We start from the raw sequence: 19,085 nt of genomic DNA, 5'->3' as shown, positions 1-19,085 counted from the left end.
TTAATTATTTGGTTTGATTATCTCTCATTAGCATGCCCAAAACTTTATGCAGATCCACTTGCAGATCTCCTTTTCTTAAGTCTTTGCAGTTTCAAAATCAGCCTGATAATGTCTATGCATCATTCATCAAATCACAGAAATCATTATCCAACAACAGACTGATATTTGGCATACTTTGGTAATTTCACACTTGCTGTGACGGATGAAGCAAGGTTTCAAATTGGTACCATCGATATTAATACTATATGTATTCTAATTGGTACCATAAGATATCATTTATTAGTTATCAAGACAGAAAGATTATCCAAAGCTCATGAAATAAATTATATTTTTATAATTCTTTCTGGGTCCTGCAGTTCCTGCTCCCGTACTTGATACTTCCCACCTGTTTGCTAGAGTTTGAAGAGATGGAAGACTACCAAATGGGCCTCAACACATGTGTAGAACTAGACCTCAACTTGACCAAAAGCTTAAACCTTTAGGTCTTGGGTCCATCCATAAATGTATATATTAATTAATCCAAAATTTCTATGTTCACTTTTTCATCCAGAAATACTTTAATAAGTTGCTGCCAAGCAAGATGAAAATGCCATTTGATAAAGCACTTAAAAGAGACTTTAGAAGAAATGGTAAAATTCTTTGGGTGGCCATGCAACTAACTAGTTATGTCTTGAAGAGGGAAAAAAAAGAAAAAATTGGATGCATTGTCAAGAAAAAAAAATTCTCTGTTCAATCAATTAGAAAAGAAAGGTTGAGGTGAAGTTCAATCCATTAGGACCAAAGAAAGGTTCAATTAATTGATGTCACTTTCAACTTTAGTGGGGCAAAGATTGATTGTTAGGCTCCAAACAAGGAAAGGAAAGTTAACTTTATTTTGTGGGCACCTTGAGCATTGAGGCTTGAACTTTGCTTGAAGGAAGTTGCTGAAACAAAAGGCAGTCACAACAAAGATTGCTGATGCTTCCACATCACAAGAACTCTATGCATTGCATTGCATTGCATTGTCCATCAATATTCTGTTCCATAATTACAGCTAAGGGCTTGCCCCACCTCCCATTCCATTGCCATCATCTTTCCTTATCTACATTCCTCTTCATTTCTATATGCCTTTTTCCAAAGTTGTTTCATGCTCCACCTTCTCCTCTGCCTTTCCTTTTTTTACTTGAAGATTTTACTGTCAGCTGCGGCCTGTTTGCCTGCTGCAGCTTTTGGTTGGTTTGGTGCACATTTGTCATTTGTCATGGGCTTATGGCAAGTACATGTTTTGTCAGATTTTATCTGTTAAGGTTCATGTTCTTTTTCACTGCCAAAAAAAAAAAATCATGTTCATTTCAATTGATTAATTCTGTATTTCATAAATAAGCCTGGGCCCTTGTATGGTTCATGTAAAAGCTCAAAATACAGCCCATGATCCTAAATCATTCTCAAACAAGTTTCAGGGCCCAAATATAAGTGGCTAACCAATGCACACTTTCATAAGCCCAAAAGCCAAAAAAAGAAGAAGAAAGTAATCTTTGTGCCTGTGCACGGTGCACCCACCCTATGGTACACGTGTACGCTGTCCTGTGTGTAAGACAAACACTTCACTTGGGACTTTGGCCTTTGGGAGTAAGGCGGGAAGCAGTTTCATCCCCAACCTCTAGCCAAAAAGCCTTTTCTTTTCTCTCTGCATTTTCTCTTTTTCTCTCTCTCTTAGCTACTGTAATGGGTATAAAGGTACAATTTTTTTGCAGCACTCTTCTCCAATTTATTCTGGGATTTATTAGGTACTTTTTTTTTTTTTTTTTTTTATGATTGTGGATGGGTGTGTTAGGGTTTAACGAAGCTATTGGCGGACAATGCCCCAAAGGCCATGAAGGAGCAGAAATTCGAGAGCTACTTTGGCCGAAAGATTGCCATTGATGCTAGCATGAGCATCTATCAGTTTCTTGTATGTACCGCCCCTTTATCTGTATGGATTTTGTTTAAACAAGCTCAATTTTGATGTGGGTTGTGTGTCAAACTGTGTAGATTGTTGTGGGAAGAAGTGGGACTGAGATGCTCACTAATGAGGCTGGTGAAGTTACTAGGTACCCTTTACTAAAGTTCTTCACTTTCAGTGACATAAGGCACCTTTTCGTGAGTTTGTGTTTGGATAAAGTTTGATTATATTTTGTTTTGGTAGTTTTTTTAAGTAGGTTTTGCTAAGAACCTTTTCTTTTTCGAATAATGACATGGGTTTTATTTATCGGGTTCATTGTAGTCATCTGCAAGGCATGTTTTCCCGGACCATTAGGCTTCTGGAAGCTGGAATTAAGCCACTGTAATTCGTTTCTTTACCCTGAGTTTTGTTTTTGTTAGTCTTGACATTGCCCTTCATGTTGAACTATCCAACCCAAAAGCTAGCATAACAAGTGTCTTTCCAAAATTTGTTTTCAGCTATGTTTTTGACGGGAAGCCTCCAGATTTGAAGAAACAAGAGCTGGCAAAACGGTAGCTTTCATATTTCCTAATTCCTTAACCATGATTACTGATCAATGCTTTTGTCCAATAATGCTTGTCATACTGAACTTGTTATGCAGTTACTCAAAGAGAGCAGATGCTACTGAAGATTTGGCAGCAGCAGTGGAGGTATGTGTATCTTGTTTCTGATCTTTTGATTGGTAATTTTAAGAAACTGTAAATTGCATTTCACGCCTGCTTTTTTCTTGTCCTTGACTGCTTGCAGGTTGGCAATAAGGAAGACATTGAGAAGTATAGTAAACGGACAGTAAAGGTGGGTTTATTACCTGTGTTCTTTCATACTATCCGCTATCATAATTACCGTCACGGCACTTAATATATGTTACATGAGAAATAGAAAGTTTGAGGTCATGTGCCACTTGGCTTGACAGGTGACAAAGCAGCACAATGACGACTGCAAAAGACTTCTAAGGCTCATGGGTGTGCCTGTAATTGAGGTGGGACTTTATATATTTTAAGTAAGCTGTTGCAGATGTGAATTTCAGTGCGAAAACAGAGTTTAATGTTTGTAGTAAATAACGCTTTGATTTTCACAGGCTCCCTCAGAAGCAGAAGCACAGTGTGCTGCACTTTGCAAATCAGGAAAGGCAAGTGATCAGCTCGTTATTAGTTTTTAAGGAATCTTACAAGAACAAAATTTATTTTAGAGTTTCATTTCTTATATTTCTACAGAATTTGGGCAGATCCTATTTTTGCATAAAGGCTTCATTCCAAGAGGGACTTATGCCATCAAATTTTTTTGAACTAATAGGAATAATTTTTTTCCATGGCCTGAATATGTTATTAGCAATATGCACTAACAATTAACCTTTTATGTATTATAGGTTTATGCTGTGGCCTCTGAAGACATGGATTCCCTAACATTTGGAGCTCCTAGGTTTCTTCGTCATTTAATGGATCCTAGCTCAAGAAAAATCCCAGTCATGGAATTCGAAGTTGCCAAGGTTCTTACAACTTTGAAGACTGTCACAAGGGCCTAATATTTAATTCACTGTTCTAAGGATGATCTTGTTTCAGGTTTTGGAGGAGCTAAATCTAACTATGGATCAATTCATTGACTTGTGCATTCTTTCCGGTTGCGATTATTGTGACAGTATCCGAGGTAAGTTGGATTTTTAAATTCAGTTTGTGACCTCATTTTCTGTGATATATGATACTCGTTTTTGTAGTTGGCTTGAAATTGTAGTACTCAGTACCTTATGAATTTGTCCTACAGGGATTGGAGGACAGACAGCTTTGAAGCTCATCCGTCAACATGGCTCCATAGAGAATATACTGGAGAACATAAACAAAGAGAGGTTTCTCTTTAGGGTTTTCAGCTTAAATAGACTCAATTCATTAATATGATGTTGCACTATTAGGAACTTTGTGAAAGTAATTCTATAACCTTTTTTTTTTTCTATCTTCAGGTACCAAATACCAGAGGATTGGCCATATCAAGAGGCTCGGAGGCTTTTTAAGGAACCAGTTGCTTTAAGTGATGAAGAGCAACTTGAGATTAAATGGATTGCTCCAGATGAAGAAGTAAATACGTTCAAAGTTGAAAATTGTTATATCATATGCATCATCCCTGTTTCGACTCTTTCATGTCAAAGTACTTAAATTGACTTCTCAATTTTACAGGGACTGATTTCCTTTCTGGTGAATGAAAATGGATTCAACAGTGACAGAGTGACAAAGGTGTGCTCCTACTTATCAAGATTACAGGCTTTCCCTAAAATCATGTTGCTTCTATTTCAGTATCTTCTAAGCTTTATTTTCTGTTGATTAGGCAATAGAAAAAATTAAAGCAGCCAAGAACAAGTCGTCACAGGGCAGGTAAGTGATTCTAGGATGAATAGATATGAATTCATGAATTCCTTTCTTTATTGGGCTTTAATGCATTGTTCATGTTATCATTTACAGACTAGAATCCTTTTTCAAACCAACTGCTAACCCATCTGTACCCATTAAACGGAAGGTATGGTTCTATTAAGCATTTTAGCCTTCAATCTTTCTTCTCACTGTGTCTATATTCGGGATTAGAGGTAGAAAACACTCTTCTGCGTTCTTACACTGGTTTTGTATTATGCGCAAGATGTGACCTCTAGTTCTGGCTGCATCAAGATGCTGTAGATTGTTAATTCTTCTTTATTATATCTTGGCCTGCATTAATTGGTTCTCATTTTTCTATAGTGTACTTTTCTTTGTGTTTTATTTGATCCTTAAGAGTTCTTTCTTGGTCTTACTCATCATTACTATGTACTTACAATTGGTCTTCCCTGGCACATTTTATTGAATTGCTGAAATGGGGATCTTGTAAGGCTGCAAGCAATTTGCATGTGTTGAAAGTTTTAATGAATTTTGTGATGTCCATCTGATCACTGCTTGTTGGTTTGAATCTTTAAACCCCCTTTGCGCATTGCACATTCCCTCTCTTCAATTTGATACCTATTTCTGTCAGATTGCCTTTTCCTCCCTAACTCATGAAAGGAAAAAAAGGGACCCAACAGGTTGTCGTAATTTCTTGCTACATTGAATGACAGGAAACCAAATGTGTGCTTAAATCTTCCAAACCAGCAATCAAGCATAAGATGTTCTGTCTGCAAGATTGTAATTCATTCAGGCCCACTGTCAGTGGCAGTATAAGACTGACAATTCTTGGTTTAGGCTTGAAGCACTCCACGCCATTAACCAGAGGTGTCTGTTTTGGCGCATGAAGCTGAAAACCTTGGTGAAGCTTCAGAGACAATCTATGCTCATGCCTATCTCCTTTAATTTATATCATATCATCAGTATCATAGGAAAATGAATTGTTGCTGTCAAGTTTTTCCACAACTAAAAATGCCTAACTTTATGAAAACAAAGCTTCTACATTGAATATTTCAGTTTTTCTTTGCCTTAGATGGTTCTTTTGTCACAAATGCACTTGACATGCCCAACAAAAACCCGTAGACTATTAGAAAAGGTGGTGTGTTGGTTGAGGTTGAGAACTGTAAAGCTTTCATCTTAAACTGTGTAGCAAGAAACTATTCAATCTGAGCATTTATAGTTTTGTTTTTCTAATATTCCGTTTATCCTTGTGACAGGAAACACCACAGAACACTGCCAAAGAACCTGCTAACAAAAAGCCAAAAGCTGGTGGTGGTAGAAAGAAGAAATAGTCAAATTTGCATTTTAACTTCAAACCAGACGAGTTGAGCAAATTGCATTTTGATCAGTTGAACTGACTTGCGACGGATTAGCACAGTTCCGGTTTCTTATGTTAGGATTGCAAGATTTTAGGTTGATTTCTGGAGCATGTTTGATGTGAAATTTTGGGCATATGCTTCTATTCAAACTACTTGCTGTTTAAATTCAATTTTCAAATGAAAGGAAAATGTATGCCTCAGTCTACTCTACTTGAAGTATTGTTATATGGCTTTGCTTCCTGGATAACAAGTTAATGACAAATTTGGAATGTCCTTGTAATTAGAACTGTCTTTTTAAGTGGTAGCTGCTGGTTACCAGTCAAGTATGGCCGGAAAGCCATTAAAGTAGGCTATTTTCTTCATATTTTTTGTTGAAATGCAACATAAAATAGACGTCGAATGCTCAAATTCGTTTATCAAGCCGTAAACACGTACTGTAACCAAGGATCTTCACTCTCTCAGTCTCACACGCTTGTTAACCACAGAGGCTCTGATAAGCATACAAGCTCAAAAAATTAAAAGCTCTGATAAAAAAAATACAAAATACAACAAAAAGCTTGACTGTTCTTAAAACATTAAACACACACCCAAACCCAAAACTGAGTCAATTGACAATGTTCCATGCCAAGCTACCATCACAGCCTTTACCAAACGACGTTTTCCAAGCATCAAAAGCCAAAGCCATCCTTGCCCTCTTGCAAGGATGCAACAGCCTCATAAGGCTTAAAAAAATCCATGCCTACGTCATCACCAACGGTCTTCAACACCAAACCGCCATTTCAAACAAACTGCTCAACTTCTGTGCTGTTTCAGTCTCGGGCTGCTTAGCCTACGCTCAGCTTCTCTTCCATCATCACATACAAAACCCACAAACCCAAGACTGGAATTCCATGATCAGAGGCTTTTCCCAAAGCCCATCTCCTCTTCAAGCCATTTTTTACTACAATCACATGCTTTCCTCTGCTTCTGATTCTTGTCCTGACACCTTCACTTTCTCGTTTGTGCTCAAGGCTTGCGAGAAAGTTAAGGCCCAGACCAAGTGCAAAGAGGTTCATGGAGCCGTGGTTCGCTACGGTTATGAGAACGACGTTGTTGTTTGCACCAATCTTATAAGATCATATTCTTGTAATGGTTCGATTGATACCGCACAGAGGGTTTTCGACAATATGCTTGAAAGAGACTTAGTTTCTTGGAACTCTATGATTTCATGTTACTCTCAAAGGGGTTTTCACCACGAGGCCTTGAGTACGTATAATCTTATGAGAAAAGAAAATGTGGGTCTTGATGGTTTTACTCTTGTTGGCTTGCTATCTTCTTGTGCTCACTTGGGTGCGTTGAATACCGGAGTTACAGTGCATAGAATAGCTCGTGAAAAGGGGCTTCTGGGAAATGTTTATGTTGGGAATGCGCTTATAGATATGTATGCCAAATGTGGCAACTTGGATAGTGCTCTTAGTGTCTTTGAGAGGATGCAGAATCGTGATGTTTTTACATGGAACTCCATGATTGTTGGGTATGGAGTACATGGTCGTGGGGACGAATCAATCTCTTTTTTTGGGCAGATGCTGATGGCAGGAGTGCGGCCAAATTCCATCACATTTCTTGGTTTGTTATGTGGATGCAGTCACCAAGGCTTGGTAGAGAAGGGTGTTGAGTACTTCAATGTGATGAGCTTCAAGTTCAATATTAAACCTGGAATTAAGCATTATGGGTGCCTGGTGGATCTTTTTGGCAGAGCTGGGATGCTCAAAAAGGCGCTGCAAGTTATTAGGACTTCGCGTGCTCAGGACGATCCAGTCCTATGGCGGACTCTGCTTGGCTCTTGCAAGATTCATAAAAATGTAGAAATAGGAGAAATTGCTATGAGGAATCTAATCCAGCTAGGGTCATCAAATGCAGGGGACTACGTACTTCTTGCTACGATTTATTTTAGAGAAAAAGATGCAGATGGTGTTGCAAGGATGAGAAAATTGATTAAAACCCAGGGAGTGAAAACCACTCCTGGTTGGAGCTGGATTGAAATTGGTGATCAGGTTCACAAGTTTGTTGTGGATGACAAGTCACATCCAGATGCTAATGAAATTTATCAAAAGTTGAGGGTTGTTGTTCATCAAGCTGCTCTGCATGGTTATGTGCAAGAGGGATCTCTTATCACAGTGTCTGAATTTAACTCCACAGACACAGATTGCTTGGAAACTTCCGGTTCATGTCACGGTGAGAAGCTGGCAATTGCTTTTGGCCTGGCAAGAACTCCAGAAGGAACATGTTTACGAATAGTAAAGAACCTCAGAGTTTGTAGAGATTGCCATTCATTCACAAAATTCGTTTCCCAAGCATTCAATAGAGAAATAGTTGTCAGGGATCGAGTTCGGTTTCATCACTTCAAAGGTGGATTATGTTCATGTAAAGATTATTGGTGACTTATTAGCCAAGTGATTTGAATAAAAACAACTGAGCATTATAAATCCAGTCTTCAAGTTTTAGATTTCAAGCAAGTGGAAATTAACACATCAATGTCTATTTCTTTTTAATGTACAAGTAAAAGATGCCTTTTGTGTTTCTTCCTGAAGAAGGGTTCCAATCCTCATCCTTATCCAGTTCTATTGAGTGTTATATTGTCAACTCTTTCAGAATAGCAATGGCAATTAACTATTGACTTGCATATTTAAATTCCTTTTTTTTAAATTAAAACAGAATGACTCACAATATCAAAATGCAGCATGCAACATGATCTTCATAACTTTTCAACATGGTGTTTGGTTCTGGATTTCCTCTGTCTCAGCCTGCCATTTTATGCATTTGGAAATTTCCAATATACCATCACATTATGTTGGTCGCTTTCAAGAAACCCAACTAATCATTCTTAAAGCCAATGACATCTAGCTGTTTGCCAAACACATAAGTTCCAATAAATAGTACAAAGCATTAGTTACAGTCTACATGGTCCTTGAGAATATGATTGTTGAACTTTGGAGATGGAGACCCTCCAACCATGGGGAGCTGGTTGCAGTTATGAACCTATTTCAAACAGTGTAACAGATGACAGAAAAGCCATTGTGGGAAGCGACTTCCAAAAGAGGACAAAAAGTGAGAAGGAAAAAATAGAGCACGGCTAAAAGAAGGGAGTCTAATTAAAGGAGTTTGTGTGACCCCACTGTAGTAGGTTAATTCGGTTGGAGGATGGATAGAGTCAGTCTTAGCTTTGCATACGTTCTAACAACTCAACCAAACAACAATGGCAACCTTTCACATGAAAGGAATTTGTTTATTTTGTAACTTTCTTTAAAATAAAAAGGGTTGGAGCTATGTCATTTCATCTACTTTATCCTTTGCAAACGCTTAGCATTTTATCATATATAAAAAAAACTTGACACGCAAATAATTAAGACCCTATGGATTGTCCTATTTCCTTGGTGAATTATGGACCATATTCGTGATTCCCCTATGCATGTTTTTTCTTTTGCATCCTCATGGTATTTCCAAAACTTGCTACTATCATAATGTGTTTTTAATTGTAACAACTTATATTGGTAAGCAGTTGTTAAGATTAAGAAGTACTAATGAGAAAAATTAATGAGCCTTTAACTTAAAAATATGAATGGTTGGTTGAACGTAGTTTCAGAGTTTTTGAAAATTGAAAGAAGTTGATGAATGTAAGTATCATGTATATTAGAAGCCAACATGAAGACTATGACTACCCAATCCAATTATATGAAGTAATTAACGAAAGTAATTTACTTCTTTGTAAATTATACAATGAGTATGACTATCCAGGTTGCTCGATTTGCTTTATATATTGGTGCTTCTGTCACTTGGTTTGAAGAGCCACTAGATTTTATTTTAGATGTTTTGTTTGAGGATTGTAACATATAGTTTTTACATGTATGATCATAAGGGGACGAGACTGCTCTATCGGAGGCAAGATTCCTTCTCCCTTTCGCGGTTGAGAGAGTAGGCTACAATGTAGTCCGACGACCATATGTCCATTTGGTGTAGAGCACTCGCCTAATCCTCTAGGACATAGTCCGATTTTTATACTTGTTTTCACTCATCATCAATAAATTTACTCTCGCCTTTGTCTCAAAAAAAAAACAAAAGAATAGTACAACCTAATCACAACTCAGGAAGAATAAAACTATCCAATTACCAATAACCATTGAACATATTTTTTGTTTAACAAACAGGAATGTGAAAGTGAGTGATGCTTCTCACGGGGTCCAAAATCCCAATGCATAGAGACAGAGCCATTGAATTGGACAAACGTGTTGGGAAGAATCGTACCTACCTAGCATTTCATTTTAAATACAATTAATTAAGCATTAAAATAAGATTAATCGTAAACAAAAATCAAGATAAAATAAAGTAAGAAATCTATGGGAGGCAGATCCGCTGGACGCGCAAATAGCCGCAAATGAGGTCAACGCTCCCAAAACAGAGAGAGGAGGAGGAATGTGTGTGGTGATGACTTTGCTTTGGGTGTAAAGAAAAGAAGGCATGCCCCATGCTTTAATTTCACTCACAAAACACACAACAAATATTTTTACCAGCAAAACAGGAATATTACCCATCAAGCTTTCAACCTTCAACTACCCCTTGCTATAAATACTCAGCCTACCTCTCCCTTCCTATTCATTCACACATCACTTTCTACACAGTCGGTCCTCTTGACAAGTTTGCCTTTCTTTCTAAGCAGCAACAATGGCGGCTCTCTCGGCACTACTTGTTCTGGCTTTTGCCATGGTCTTTGGCAACTCTGCTGCTGATCCTGACTTGCTTCAAGACATTTGTGTCGCCGACCTCGCTGCCGGTACTCTTCTTCTTCTTCAACCATCATCTTTGTTTCAAATATTTCAGTATTATAGTGCTAAAAGTGAACACCAAAAACCATGGAAAAAGGACTGAGCATCCCACTTTTTTTTTCTTTTTCTCCTCTATTATTAGAAGTTGACCCTGTTCATCCTTTTTCTTTTCCCTTTAGTAACTGTTTGTGGAGCTTCAAGTTAAATGATTTGTGGAAAGATTGTTTGATGTTTCTTTAGATTATAACTGCTGCAACTTGCAGCTATGTCAATATTCTAGCTGGCTATGCTTACCCTTTGTTTAATTAAATTTTGTTGTTTTAGCTTACTTTTCTCTTTTCACTTTAATGTTTTTAAGCTTAGTAATCATGAGCTTATTTGACCCCAGGAATTAAGCACATTTAGCTAATACCTGAAACTGATTAAGAAAACCCAATTCATGTTTTCTAGAAATTAAGTAAAAATTTAGTAGAAGTTTTGCTTGATCCTAAGTGAATTGTGATGGATAAACAGGGGTGAAAGTCAATGGGTTCGTCTGTAAGGACGCAGCAAATGCAACAGCAGAGGACTTCTTCACCGCTGGGCTAGCCAAACCAGGCCTCACCAACAACACCTTTGGCTCACTGGTGACTGCAGCCAATGTGCTCAAAGTCCCAGGCCTCAACACTCTCGGAGTCTCACTGGCTCGAATCGACTATGGCCCCGGTGGCATTAACCCACCTCACACTCACCCCAGAGCTACAGAAATTGTGTTTGTGCTTGAAGGTGAGTTGGACGTTGGGTTTATAACCACAGCAAACAAGCTCATCTCCAAGACCATCAAGAAAGGTGAAGTCTTTGTGTTCCCAAAAGGGTTGGTTCACTTCCAGAAAAACAAAGGGAAAGTGCCTGCTGCTGTGATAGCTGGATTTAACTCTCAGCTGCAGGGCACCGTGAACATTGCTCTCACATTGTTCGCCGCCACACCGGACGTGCCGGATCACGTCTTGACCCAGACATTCCAGGTCGGCACCAAGGAGGTTGAGAAAATCAAGTCAAGGCTTGCTCCCAAGGCCTAGAGGCTTTTAATTTCTCTGTGTTTTGTGTTTGTTTTACAATTTGATGGGAATGTGCCATAGTTCATATTCATAAGAAGGCATCGTATTTTCTTTCTTTCATAGTCCAAATTTGTTTGCATGGTTTAGTTGATCCGGTGGTTCCTGCAAAATTGTTTACATGTTGTAATTGTGTTTTTGTTCTTCTAGTGGTTCCTAATAATACACTTGTCTTTAAACAGCTGCACTGACTAGCTACCTAATTTGAAATGATACCCTCCCTAAGTCTTGGTTCATTTTGGTCCACTTTCTAACCGGAAATTCACCAACCTTTTTGTGGATTTTTTCGAAGTTCTGTTCAGTTCTAATTCTTCTAGCATGGAAACACTAGTCCTCTCCCGTAAAAATTGAACTTTTTTGGAAAATGAAATAATGCAAAAATAATTGTTACTTCTTAAGGATCCAAGCACCAAGCTACGGAGAAATTTTTGTATGTTCCGGATAAGACACACCAACCCCAAAAATAATTGAAAATCCCATTCAGTTCAAAATATTTTAAGGACGCATGCAATAATAGGGAGAATAATTAGCAGAGTTGGGAGAGATTAGGTGGAGAAAATGTTTTGTTTAAGGCAAAATGACACTCACAAAGAGGACCACTCTCAATTCTCATCACAACAAACAATGAAAGAACAAGATGATTCAATATGTTACAATCCTTGTATATGACTGAAAAAAAATATCCTAAACATATTATTGTATGTTAAAATCATGATTAGCTGTTCCTAATGACACTATCTATTGTTTAATATGTTTGCTTACTTGGAAACTAGTAAATACAATGCCGTTGCATGTAACCCAATTTTTCAGCCAAATGATTATGAAACAAGAAAGAAAAGAAAACATGTTGCTTCCGCTCTGCTACTTGGCTTTCTTTTCCACTTGAATAGACCAGAAATCCGGCAGTGAAGCATGGGCATATTTATTTTGAATTAACGTTTAAATCAAGGTATTGTATAAAGTAAACAATATTCGCATTCATCTTTATCCAAGTCCCTGTCTTTTGGAAGAATATCAAAATCACTGCAACGTGGTTGCCAATTCAAACACAAAATATAAAACAAATGTTTCCAGTTGAGGCTTATCCATCAATGTTTTGCATCCATACACACCTTAAGATCCAGTATGGGTGGCAGAAGTCTCGTTTCATATAACAATTACAAAACATTATAAATACAAGACTAGTATAACTCAAAGGCCAAAAGCCCTGTTTTGATTCGTCAAAGTTTTGGATTAAAGTTCTATCATTCCATAATAATATGAAGTTTTCAATCAAAAATGAAATCAACAATCAGTAATGCAGTTAAACATGTCTGAAATGGGAAGTAGAAACACACTAAAACACAGAAAGATTTCACTTGAATCCGGTCTGCTGCCTGCCGTCGGGGATTAAGAATAGAACGATTGGCTTTGAAGACCTAATGTAGGGAACATCACATCTGTAATAACCTTTCCTCTCAAGCTGCAATATATCCCCTCGCTTGAGATTTCGCATGTTGGAATCCCCAAGGGCTGCAGTCTCCTTTTCTGTACAGGGGTTAAGTACATCAAGGAAATCTTCTCCTTCCTCAACCTGTAATCACAAGTTACAAAACACAAACAGTAACAACAGAATCAGCTCACCATGGATAAGCAACAAATCACTTTACACACAACTATCACATTTGCATGAATCAAGGTTCATATGGGTGTTAGTCGAGATATTTTGCTAACCCCAACCCAACAAGTTCCCTATCCATCCTTATGAAAAGAAAATCCAAGGTATTCTACAATCCACAGATTAATCACTTCCAATAAATTTTATTTTCATACATTAATACATAAAATGCTAAAATATGATAATTTTACAGTCATTGAGTGGAACAAACCTTCTTCTTTGTGATCAGGTAGTCAAACTCCATCAAACACAGCTTAACTAGTTCATCTGTTTGGGGTAGCCACGTAAGCTTCAATTTCGTCGTCTTGACGGACCCCTCAAGATTCAAAACCCCTGTGAGTTTGAGGTTTCCATCTTGGTCTTTCTCAATCCCTTTGACAATGGCATTCCCCCAATCCATCAAGGTCACTTCCTCATCTACCTTGATGGACTCTGCATCAGCAGACTCTAGCCATATTGTCCTGGTGTATGTTGTCGCCTTCTCTCCAGCACCTTCGTACTTCTTGTGCCTGGGAATGATGCGAACAAAAGGTTTCTCAGGGCCATTAATCAGCGTCAACAACACTCGACGCTCTTCAACTATCGCAGTATGTCTTGGACATACTGGATCAATTATCTTCTTATTAATGGTCCAGAGTTTGTCCCATTCCATGAGATTGAGATTCTTTGAAGCTCCCTAAAACATAAAGAGTATAAAAATCAGTTCTGAAATTAAAACATTCAAAAAAGTGGACATTGTATACAAATAAACTAGTACCAAGTAAGGAAAAACAATTGGTGTAAGGACATAAGAAGCAGCAGGAAGGCATTATATGTTAGGCATAGATCAAAACTGCTTTCGTGTATCGTACTAAAACAGACTAGTGTCTTACCTGCTCAAGAATGAATTGTATTAAAGCTTCAACTTTAAGACCTCTGCGCACAATTCCTTGAACAGTTGGAAAACGAGGATCATCCCATCCATTAACCTTCTCATTTTGAACGAACCACAAAAGCTTGCGCTTGCTGAGAAGTGTATAAACCATGTTCAACCTACTAAATTCATATATATGCACTTTTCGCAGTCCCATGTCCTCTTGAATTCGATAGTACTGAGCATTGCGGTCGTGATACTCACTAGATCGAAGTGCATGGGTAATACCTTCTATAGAATCAACAAAGGGACACGCAAAATCATAAGTTGGGTATATCTTGTACTTGGATCCAATCCTATGATGTGGCATTGGATTGCAACGATAATAAACTGGATCCCGAAGAGATTTGTTTGGATCCTGCATATCCAGCTTCCCACGGACACAGCACTGCAGACCCCTATCAGAACCAGCAATCATTTCCTTCCATAGTTTTAGATTCTCCTCTACACTGTTGTTTCTGCATTTTGATTCAATGCCATCCATCCTTTCCTTCTGCATCTCCTCACGCGGTGTGTCATCAACATATGCTTTACCCTGGTGAATCAAATTCTCAACCATTTCCATCAACTGAGGGAAGTAATCTGAAGTATAGGTAACCGTTTCATACTTGATACCCAAAGTCTCAATATCCTTGAGAAGATTGTCCACAAACTCATTGCTCTCTTTCGCAGGATTTGTATCATCAAATCGCACAATAAGCTGACCCTGATACCTTTGAGCAAAATACTGATTCAACAAAGCTGCTTTTGAGTGCCCAATGTGAAGAAAGCCACTAGGTTCGGGTGCAAATCTCAATCGAACCTTTCCCATCTCAGCTTCTGGCAGATCTACTTCAAATGTTGGTCTGCTTCCTGCTTTACCTTTCTCAGATACATCTCCATTTACACTCTTTGATTCCTGATTGGCTTGAGTGCCTTTTGATTTAGTTTCTGTTGGCTTTCCCAAGCCTCTCTTGCCAACGAAGGTAGCTGTGACTTCATTCAGGGCATCACCATATTCCGCTAATAGCGAATTGAACCACCGAGAAAGGTTTTGGTACTTTTTTGACTTCCTCAAACTTTCCCATCTTTGCCCAGTTCCTGCAAAGCATAGATTGTTAATTAAGCATATCAAAAAAAATAAAAAAAATAAAGAATCAGTTACAAATTCACTATTAGAAAACTTGATATTAAGTGCTGAGAACAGCCAACAGATGAATGACTGTCACTACTTAGAGAACAATGGGTACAAATGGGATCATCAGTACGTTTAAGCAAGTGGGCATTCAGATTTCTGTCTTCAAATCAACTTAATTGAATTTTCAGTCTTTTTTTTTTTGTGGGAATTGAATTTATCAGACTTTTTTAATTAAATGGAGAACATGTAATTAGTTACAAATTCTTATCCAAAAAAAATATTATCAGTTACAAATATTATCTGACACAAACTCAGACAAATGACTGGTGGGACTCTCTATGCCTCCGCACTCACATCGAATTATGAGAATAAATAAAATAAAACTCATTTTCCAACAGTATAACTTACTACTACTGAGGCATTGACGACATGTATAAAACTTTCCCCCAAAATTTCAATTTTTGAAATTTAAAAATCCCTCTCTTTTTAAGCTATAATACTCGTATTCAGCCACAAATGATATGGTCTTCCATTCCGTTTTGTTTTTTTTCAATAGCGATCTGCCTTGCTGTTGTCAATTGATCTAACAAACATGGGTGATTGGTAAGATTTGGTTCTATTTCACACTTTTCTTCAACCTACCCTGTTTTGACATTATTATTTTTATATGCAATCCTTACAAACTGATTTTTTAACTATAGGAGCTGTGGTCGATTCCTAGGCCTAAAGATTGCTTACAGAACAGAAGAATGGTTGTTCAAGTTCAAGGTTAAACCTCTGGGTTTCTTCTTTTCCTAAGAAAACAAAAAACAAAATAAAAAAATTATGTGTGATTCATCCACGGGATTGCTTAGTGAGAATGGTTTTTTGTTGAAATGTAACCATGTTACGAATCCTATTGTATACTTGGACATCAGAAATTGAAAGGCAAAAAATTGATTCAAAGCAAAAAGAAGAAACCACTGGACAACACTAATTAATGGATACTTGGACATCACAAATTGAAAAACTTAATGAATTCAAATCAAAAGGAAGAAACCGCCGGACAGCACCAACTATTACTAAGTGTGAAAGTTTTTTTTAAAATATCTAAATGCATTTGGAGACTGATATATCATGTGCTAAAAAGAAAATTATAAAGAGGCAGTTAAACTTAAGAGATGTTAAAAGAAAATAATAAAGGGACTGATCACTCAAATATATTATTTATCTATTTTGTATAATCGGATAGGCTGATGACTCAAATGGTCTCTTTAGAGCAATACCCACCCCAAGCTAGGACACTGTTAAGTTAATGGTGGCTGCATAGTTGCTATTGCTTAAAGGGGCTATTAATTGTATCTAAAATTAACGATAGACACAAATTCAAAGCAGTAGCTAGTCTTTGTTTTTTAGTAGTGTATGAATGTTTACATAAAGAAATCCCAGTAATCCATAGTTTGAGACCTATCCTTCAATTTCTAATTCTTCACATAACCATGGCAAATAAAGATAAGAATTAAAGAGGTAAAGAGAGTGAGAGAAGCAAAGCAATACCTGCAAGACCTGACCAGATTGCTATATCGGAAATGGAAAAAGAGTGATCAACGAAAAAACTTCGGCTTCCCAAATAGTCATCCAACTGTTTGCATGCATTCTCAAACGCAGAACCCTGTGAAAGCAGAGGCGCGTACTCAAGCCACTCATCAATCCGGGCAGCTTGGATTGCATTCTCCCCATACAAGTTAGCAATTCGACCGATATATCGCAGAAGCACAAAAGTCCCATGCAATTTCAACCTAAAACGAAGGACGAAGAAATACATTCAACCAAGCTTGAAAACAAAGACTAATACAAACAAATCAATAGCACAATAAAAATAGGGATTAGGGTTTACCCATCGGAGAAGTGCGAAAGATGAGGAGAATCAGCGGATAGCGAGTTGTCGGTGGGGAGTGAAATTCCGGCGAGCTTGGCCGCCACGAGCACCGAGAGCGGAGGGTTCTCGGCGGCGAACGAAAGCACCTTAATCTCACTCAAAATCGTTTCCCCATCTCTTTCCATTAAAGCCATCTCACTTGGAGCCCTAGTTGGAGAAGGCGAAGCGAGAGAGACGAGGAAGTTCTAGTTTCTGAACGTGATTTGTGCAAGAAGGAATGGCAATGTATTTACAAGGTCCCAACCAGTTTTCCTGTTTTTCAATTTCCGGGAAGTATTTTCCTAATATGAATAGGAAAACCTAAAGCGAAGCCCATTTTGGTTGAGGAAGCCTTTTCCCTGCGGATTGGGCCTTAATTGTTAGACACAAAAATACAATATTGGGTTTCTAACAATGGGCCCAGTTGTTGTCAACTACCCAAATCAAATTCGAAAAATGTTCATGTTCTAAACCACCACCAGCAGCTTGCTTCCTACTTTGATCATGGCGTGTGCTCAAGTAAACTGTACCTTGTGATTTGAAGTTACCAACTTCAAGTGAAACCTCAGAGGGCAAAGAGTCTAAGCCGCCCCGTAGATGGTTTTTAGTGACAGCATTTTGGTGTTCATTGTGCCACATATTTCCTGCCACCAAATGGTTCTGAGTTCAGCAACCTCTGCAAATCTGAATTCGTTTTTAATAGCATTTAAGCTTTATTGAGAGTAATTAAGGCTTTAATTAGAGAATGCAAACCTTGATTGAAGAAGAGGTCTCCAGGTCCAATACAGAGGATTACATGCCCATCTAATTGAGACATCCCTTGCACTTAACATGTAACATTTTTGACTAGTTGATTTCTCTATTGAGAACATCTGCTGTTCATCAATCAGGAAAATAATTATTGGGATTGATATCATATAAATCCATGTTTTTCAGAACAAAAGAAAAAATAAACTCTCAAAATTTAACCATTTAATTAAAACCTTGTGTGGTATAGCCTTCTAAAGCCACTAGTGTATCTGCAGGCAATGGAACAAATATGAATTTTAGTTGATTGTATAATTCATATTTGATCTACCGCCTATCAATGCAAAAGGAACCTTTTGAGGTATTTTCCATGTATTCTCTTTTATTTTATTGCCAAAGGCTGCAAATGCAATAATAGTCAAATATTGGATCTCTGGGAGATGTAAATGACAAAATATGCGCAAAGCAGTCTTCGGGCAAGTGATCCAAATTCATCTCTCAAAAGTTTTAATGTTCAAATAGTTTGAGAAGAAGTGTAGGACACAGAGAGAGCAGGAACAATGGGGGTTTGGAAGATGTTTCAAGTTTTGTTTGACTGGTGTGATAATGCATGCAGGGAAGCACCTATATTTACAGCAAGCTTAAGCTACTAAATTTGTAGCAAAGGGTTGCCAGTTCTGTCGTTAAGATGACAACATTTTCTTTTTGGGGCCTGGCCAATATCATGACAACATACAGTGAACATATTTTTGGTTCCAGTCAAAATCATGACAACATTATGAAACTGAACATATCATGAGAGAACAATAAATGGCTGGTGCTGGCTATTGTGCACCTGGTGTGCCACAGTTGAGCTGCTGTGTTTTTTTGTGTTTTTACCTAATTCTAGATTTTGTATTGTGTTAGGCTTTATCATATATATAGGTAAGCTTCAAGGATCATAATGTATTTGTATTGTATTCATTGCATGAATCTCTATTAGCCTTGTCTAGATTTTCTCTTCTGTTGTTTGTTTTTGTTATTCATTTTGTGTTCGTCATTGCAAAAAACAAACAAAAAAACTTTCCCAAAAAAGAAGAAAGATGAAGAAAAAAAAGAAAACCCCTCCAACCCTTTAATAGGGAAAATATTATTTTGTTGAAACATATAAATACTTTTTTTTTATAGAAAAAATATATAAATTGTAAGT

At 37.6% G+C, this 19,085-nt stretch overlaps 4 protein-coding genes across 5 annotated transcripts; 3 read left to right on the top strand and 1 right to left on the bottom strand.

Annotated features, from left to right (window-relative positions):
• Window positions 1,561–5,897, top strand: LOC18774103 (flap endonuclease 1). Of its 2 annotated transcripts, XM_020566894.1 has the most exons (18): window positions 1,561–1,716; window positions 1,814–1,930; window positions 2,011–2,069; window positions 2,243–2,302; window positions 2,419–2,472; window positions 2,562–2,610; window positions 2,708–2,755; window positions 2,874–2,939; window positions 3,039–3,089; window positions 3,327–3,446; window positions 3,520–3,604; window positions 3,719–3,800; window positions 3,912–4,026; window positions 4,126–4,182; window positions 4,274–4,320; window positions 4,408–4,462; window positions 5,028–5,215; window positions 5,571–5,897. In XM_020566894.1, the coding sequence occupies exons 1-17, from the start codon at window positions 1,705–1,707 to the stop codon at window positions 5,199–5,201; spliced, it is 1,251 nt and encodes a 416-aa protein (XP_020422483.1). In that variant the 5' UTR covers window positions 1,561–1,704; the 3' UTR covers window positions 5,202–5,215; window positions 5,571–5,897. The 2 variants fall into 2 exon arrangements, with proteins under 2 accessions (XP_020422483.1, XP_007205399.2); XM_007205337.2 differs by lacking the exon at window positions 5,028–5,215 and having other exon boundaries at window positions 1,568–1,716.
• On the top strand, window positions 6,038–8,231 carry LOC18772821 (pentatricopeptide repeat-containing protein At3g56550). The gene has a single exon (XM_020566893.1). It carries the CDS (start codon window positions 6,287–6,289, stop codon window positions 8,090–8,092), a length of 1,806 nt encoding a protein of 601 aa, XP_020422482.1. The 5' UTR covers window positions 6,038–6,286; the 3' UTR covers window positions 8,093–8,231.
• Window positions 10,119–11,746, top strand: LOC18774948 (rhicadhesin receptor). The gene is made up of 2 exons (XM_007205817.2): window positions 10,119–10,479; window positions 10,985–11,746. Exons 1-2 carry the CDS (start codon window positions 10,371–10,373, stop codon window positions 11,527–11,529), a joined length of 654 nt encoding a protein of 217 aa, XP_007205879.1. The 5' UTR covers window positions 10,119–10,370; the 3' UTR covers window positions 11,530–11,746.
• Window positions 12,622–17,433, bottom strand: LOC18771958 (glutamate--tRNA ligase, cytoplasmic). The gene is made up of 5 exons (XM_007208000.2): window positions 17,129–17,433; window positions 16,789–17,030; window positions 14,095–15,215; window positions 13,434–13,898; window positions 12,622–13,138 (listed from the first exon to the last, which is right to left on the bottom strand). The coding sequence occupies exons 1-5, from the start codon at window positions 17,302–17,304 to the stop codon at window positions 12,920–12,922; spliced, it is 2,223 nt and encodes a 740-aa protein (XP_007208062.1). The 5' UTR covers window positions 17,305–17,433; the 3' UTR covers window positions 12,622–12,919.

This window comes from Prunus persica, chromosome G6 (assembly GCF_000346465.2).
Source record: "Prunus persica cultivar Lovell chromosome G6, Prunus_persica_NCBIv2, whole genome shotgun sequence".
In the NCBI taxonomy this organism is placed as follows: domain Eukaryota; kingdom Viridiplantae; phylum Streptophyta; class Magnoliopsida; order Rosales; family Rosaceae; genus Prunus; species Prunus persica.
This window is presented reverse-complemented; position numbering and strand designations above follow the sequence as displayed.

Bases quoted from the DNA above. Each gene is read 5' to 3' on its own strand.
- LOC18774948 (XM_007205817.2), top strand. From the start codon at position 10,371: ATGGCGGCTCTCTCGGCACTACTTGTTCTGGCTTTTGCCATGGTCTTT. The intron at 10,480-10,984 runs GTACTCTTCTTC...ATGGATAAACAG, and splicing joins TGTCGCCGACCTCGCTGCCG to GGGTGAAAGTCAATGGGTTC.
- LOC18771958 (XM_007208000.2), bottom strand. From the start codon at position 17,304: ATGGCTTTAATGGAAAGAGATGGGGAAACGATTTTGAGTGAGATTAAG. The intron at 17,031-17,128 runs GTAAACCCTAAT...CCTTCGTTTTAG, and splicing joins CTTTCGCACTTCTCCGATGG to GTTGAAATTGCATGGGACTT. The intron at 13,139-13,433 runs GTTTGTTCCACT...TTGTGATTACAG, and splicing joins ACCTGATCACAAAGAAGAAG to GTTGAGGAAGGAGAAGATTT.
- LOC18774103 (XM_020566894.1), top strand. The intron at 2,756-2,873 runs GTGGGTTTATTA...TTGGCTTGACAG, and splicing joins ATAGTAAACGGACAGTAAAG to GTGACAAAGCAGCACAATGA. The intron at 4,321-4,407 runs GTAAGTGATTCT...TATCATTTACAG, and splicing joins AACAAGTCGTCACAGGGCAG to ACTAGAATCCTTTTTCAAAC.
- LOC18772821 (XM_020566893.1), top strand. From the start codon at position 6,287: ATGTTCCATGCCAAGCTACCATCACAGCCTTTACCAAACGACGTTTTC.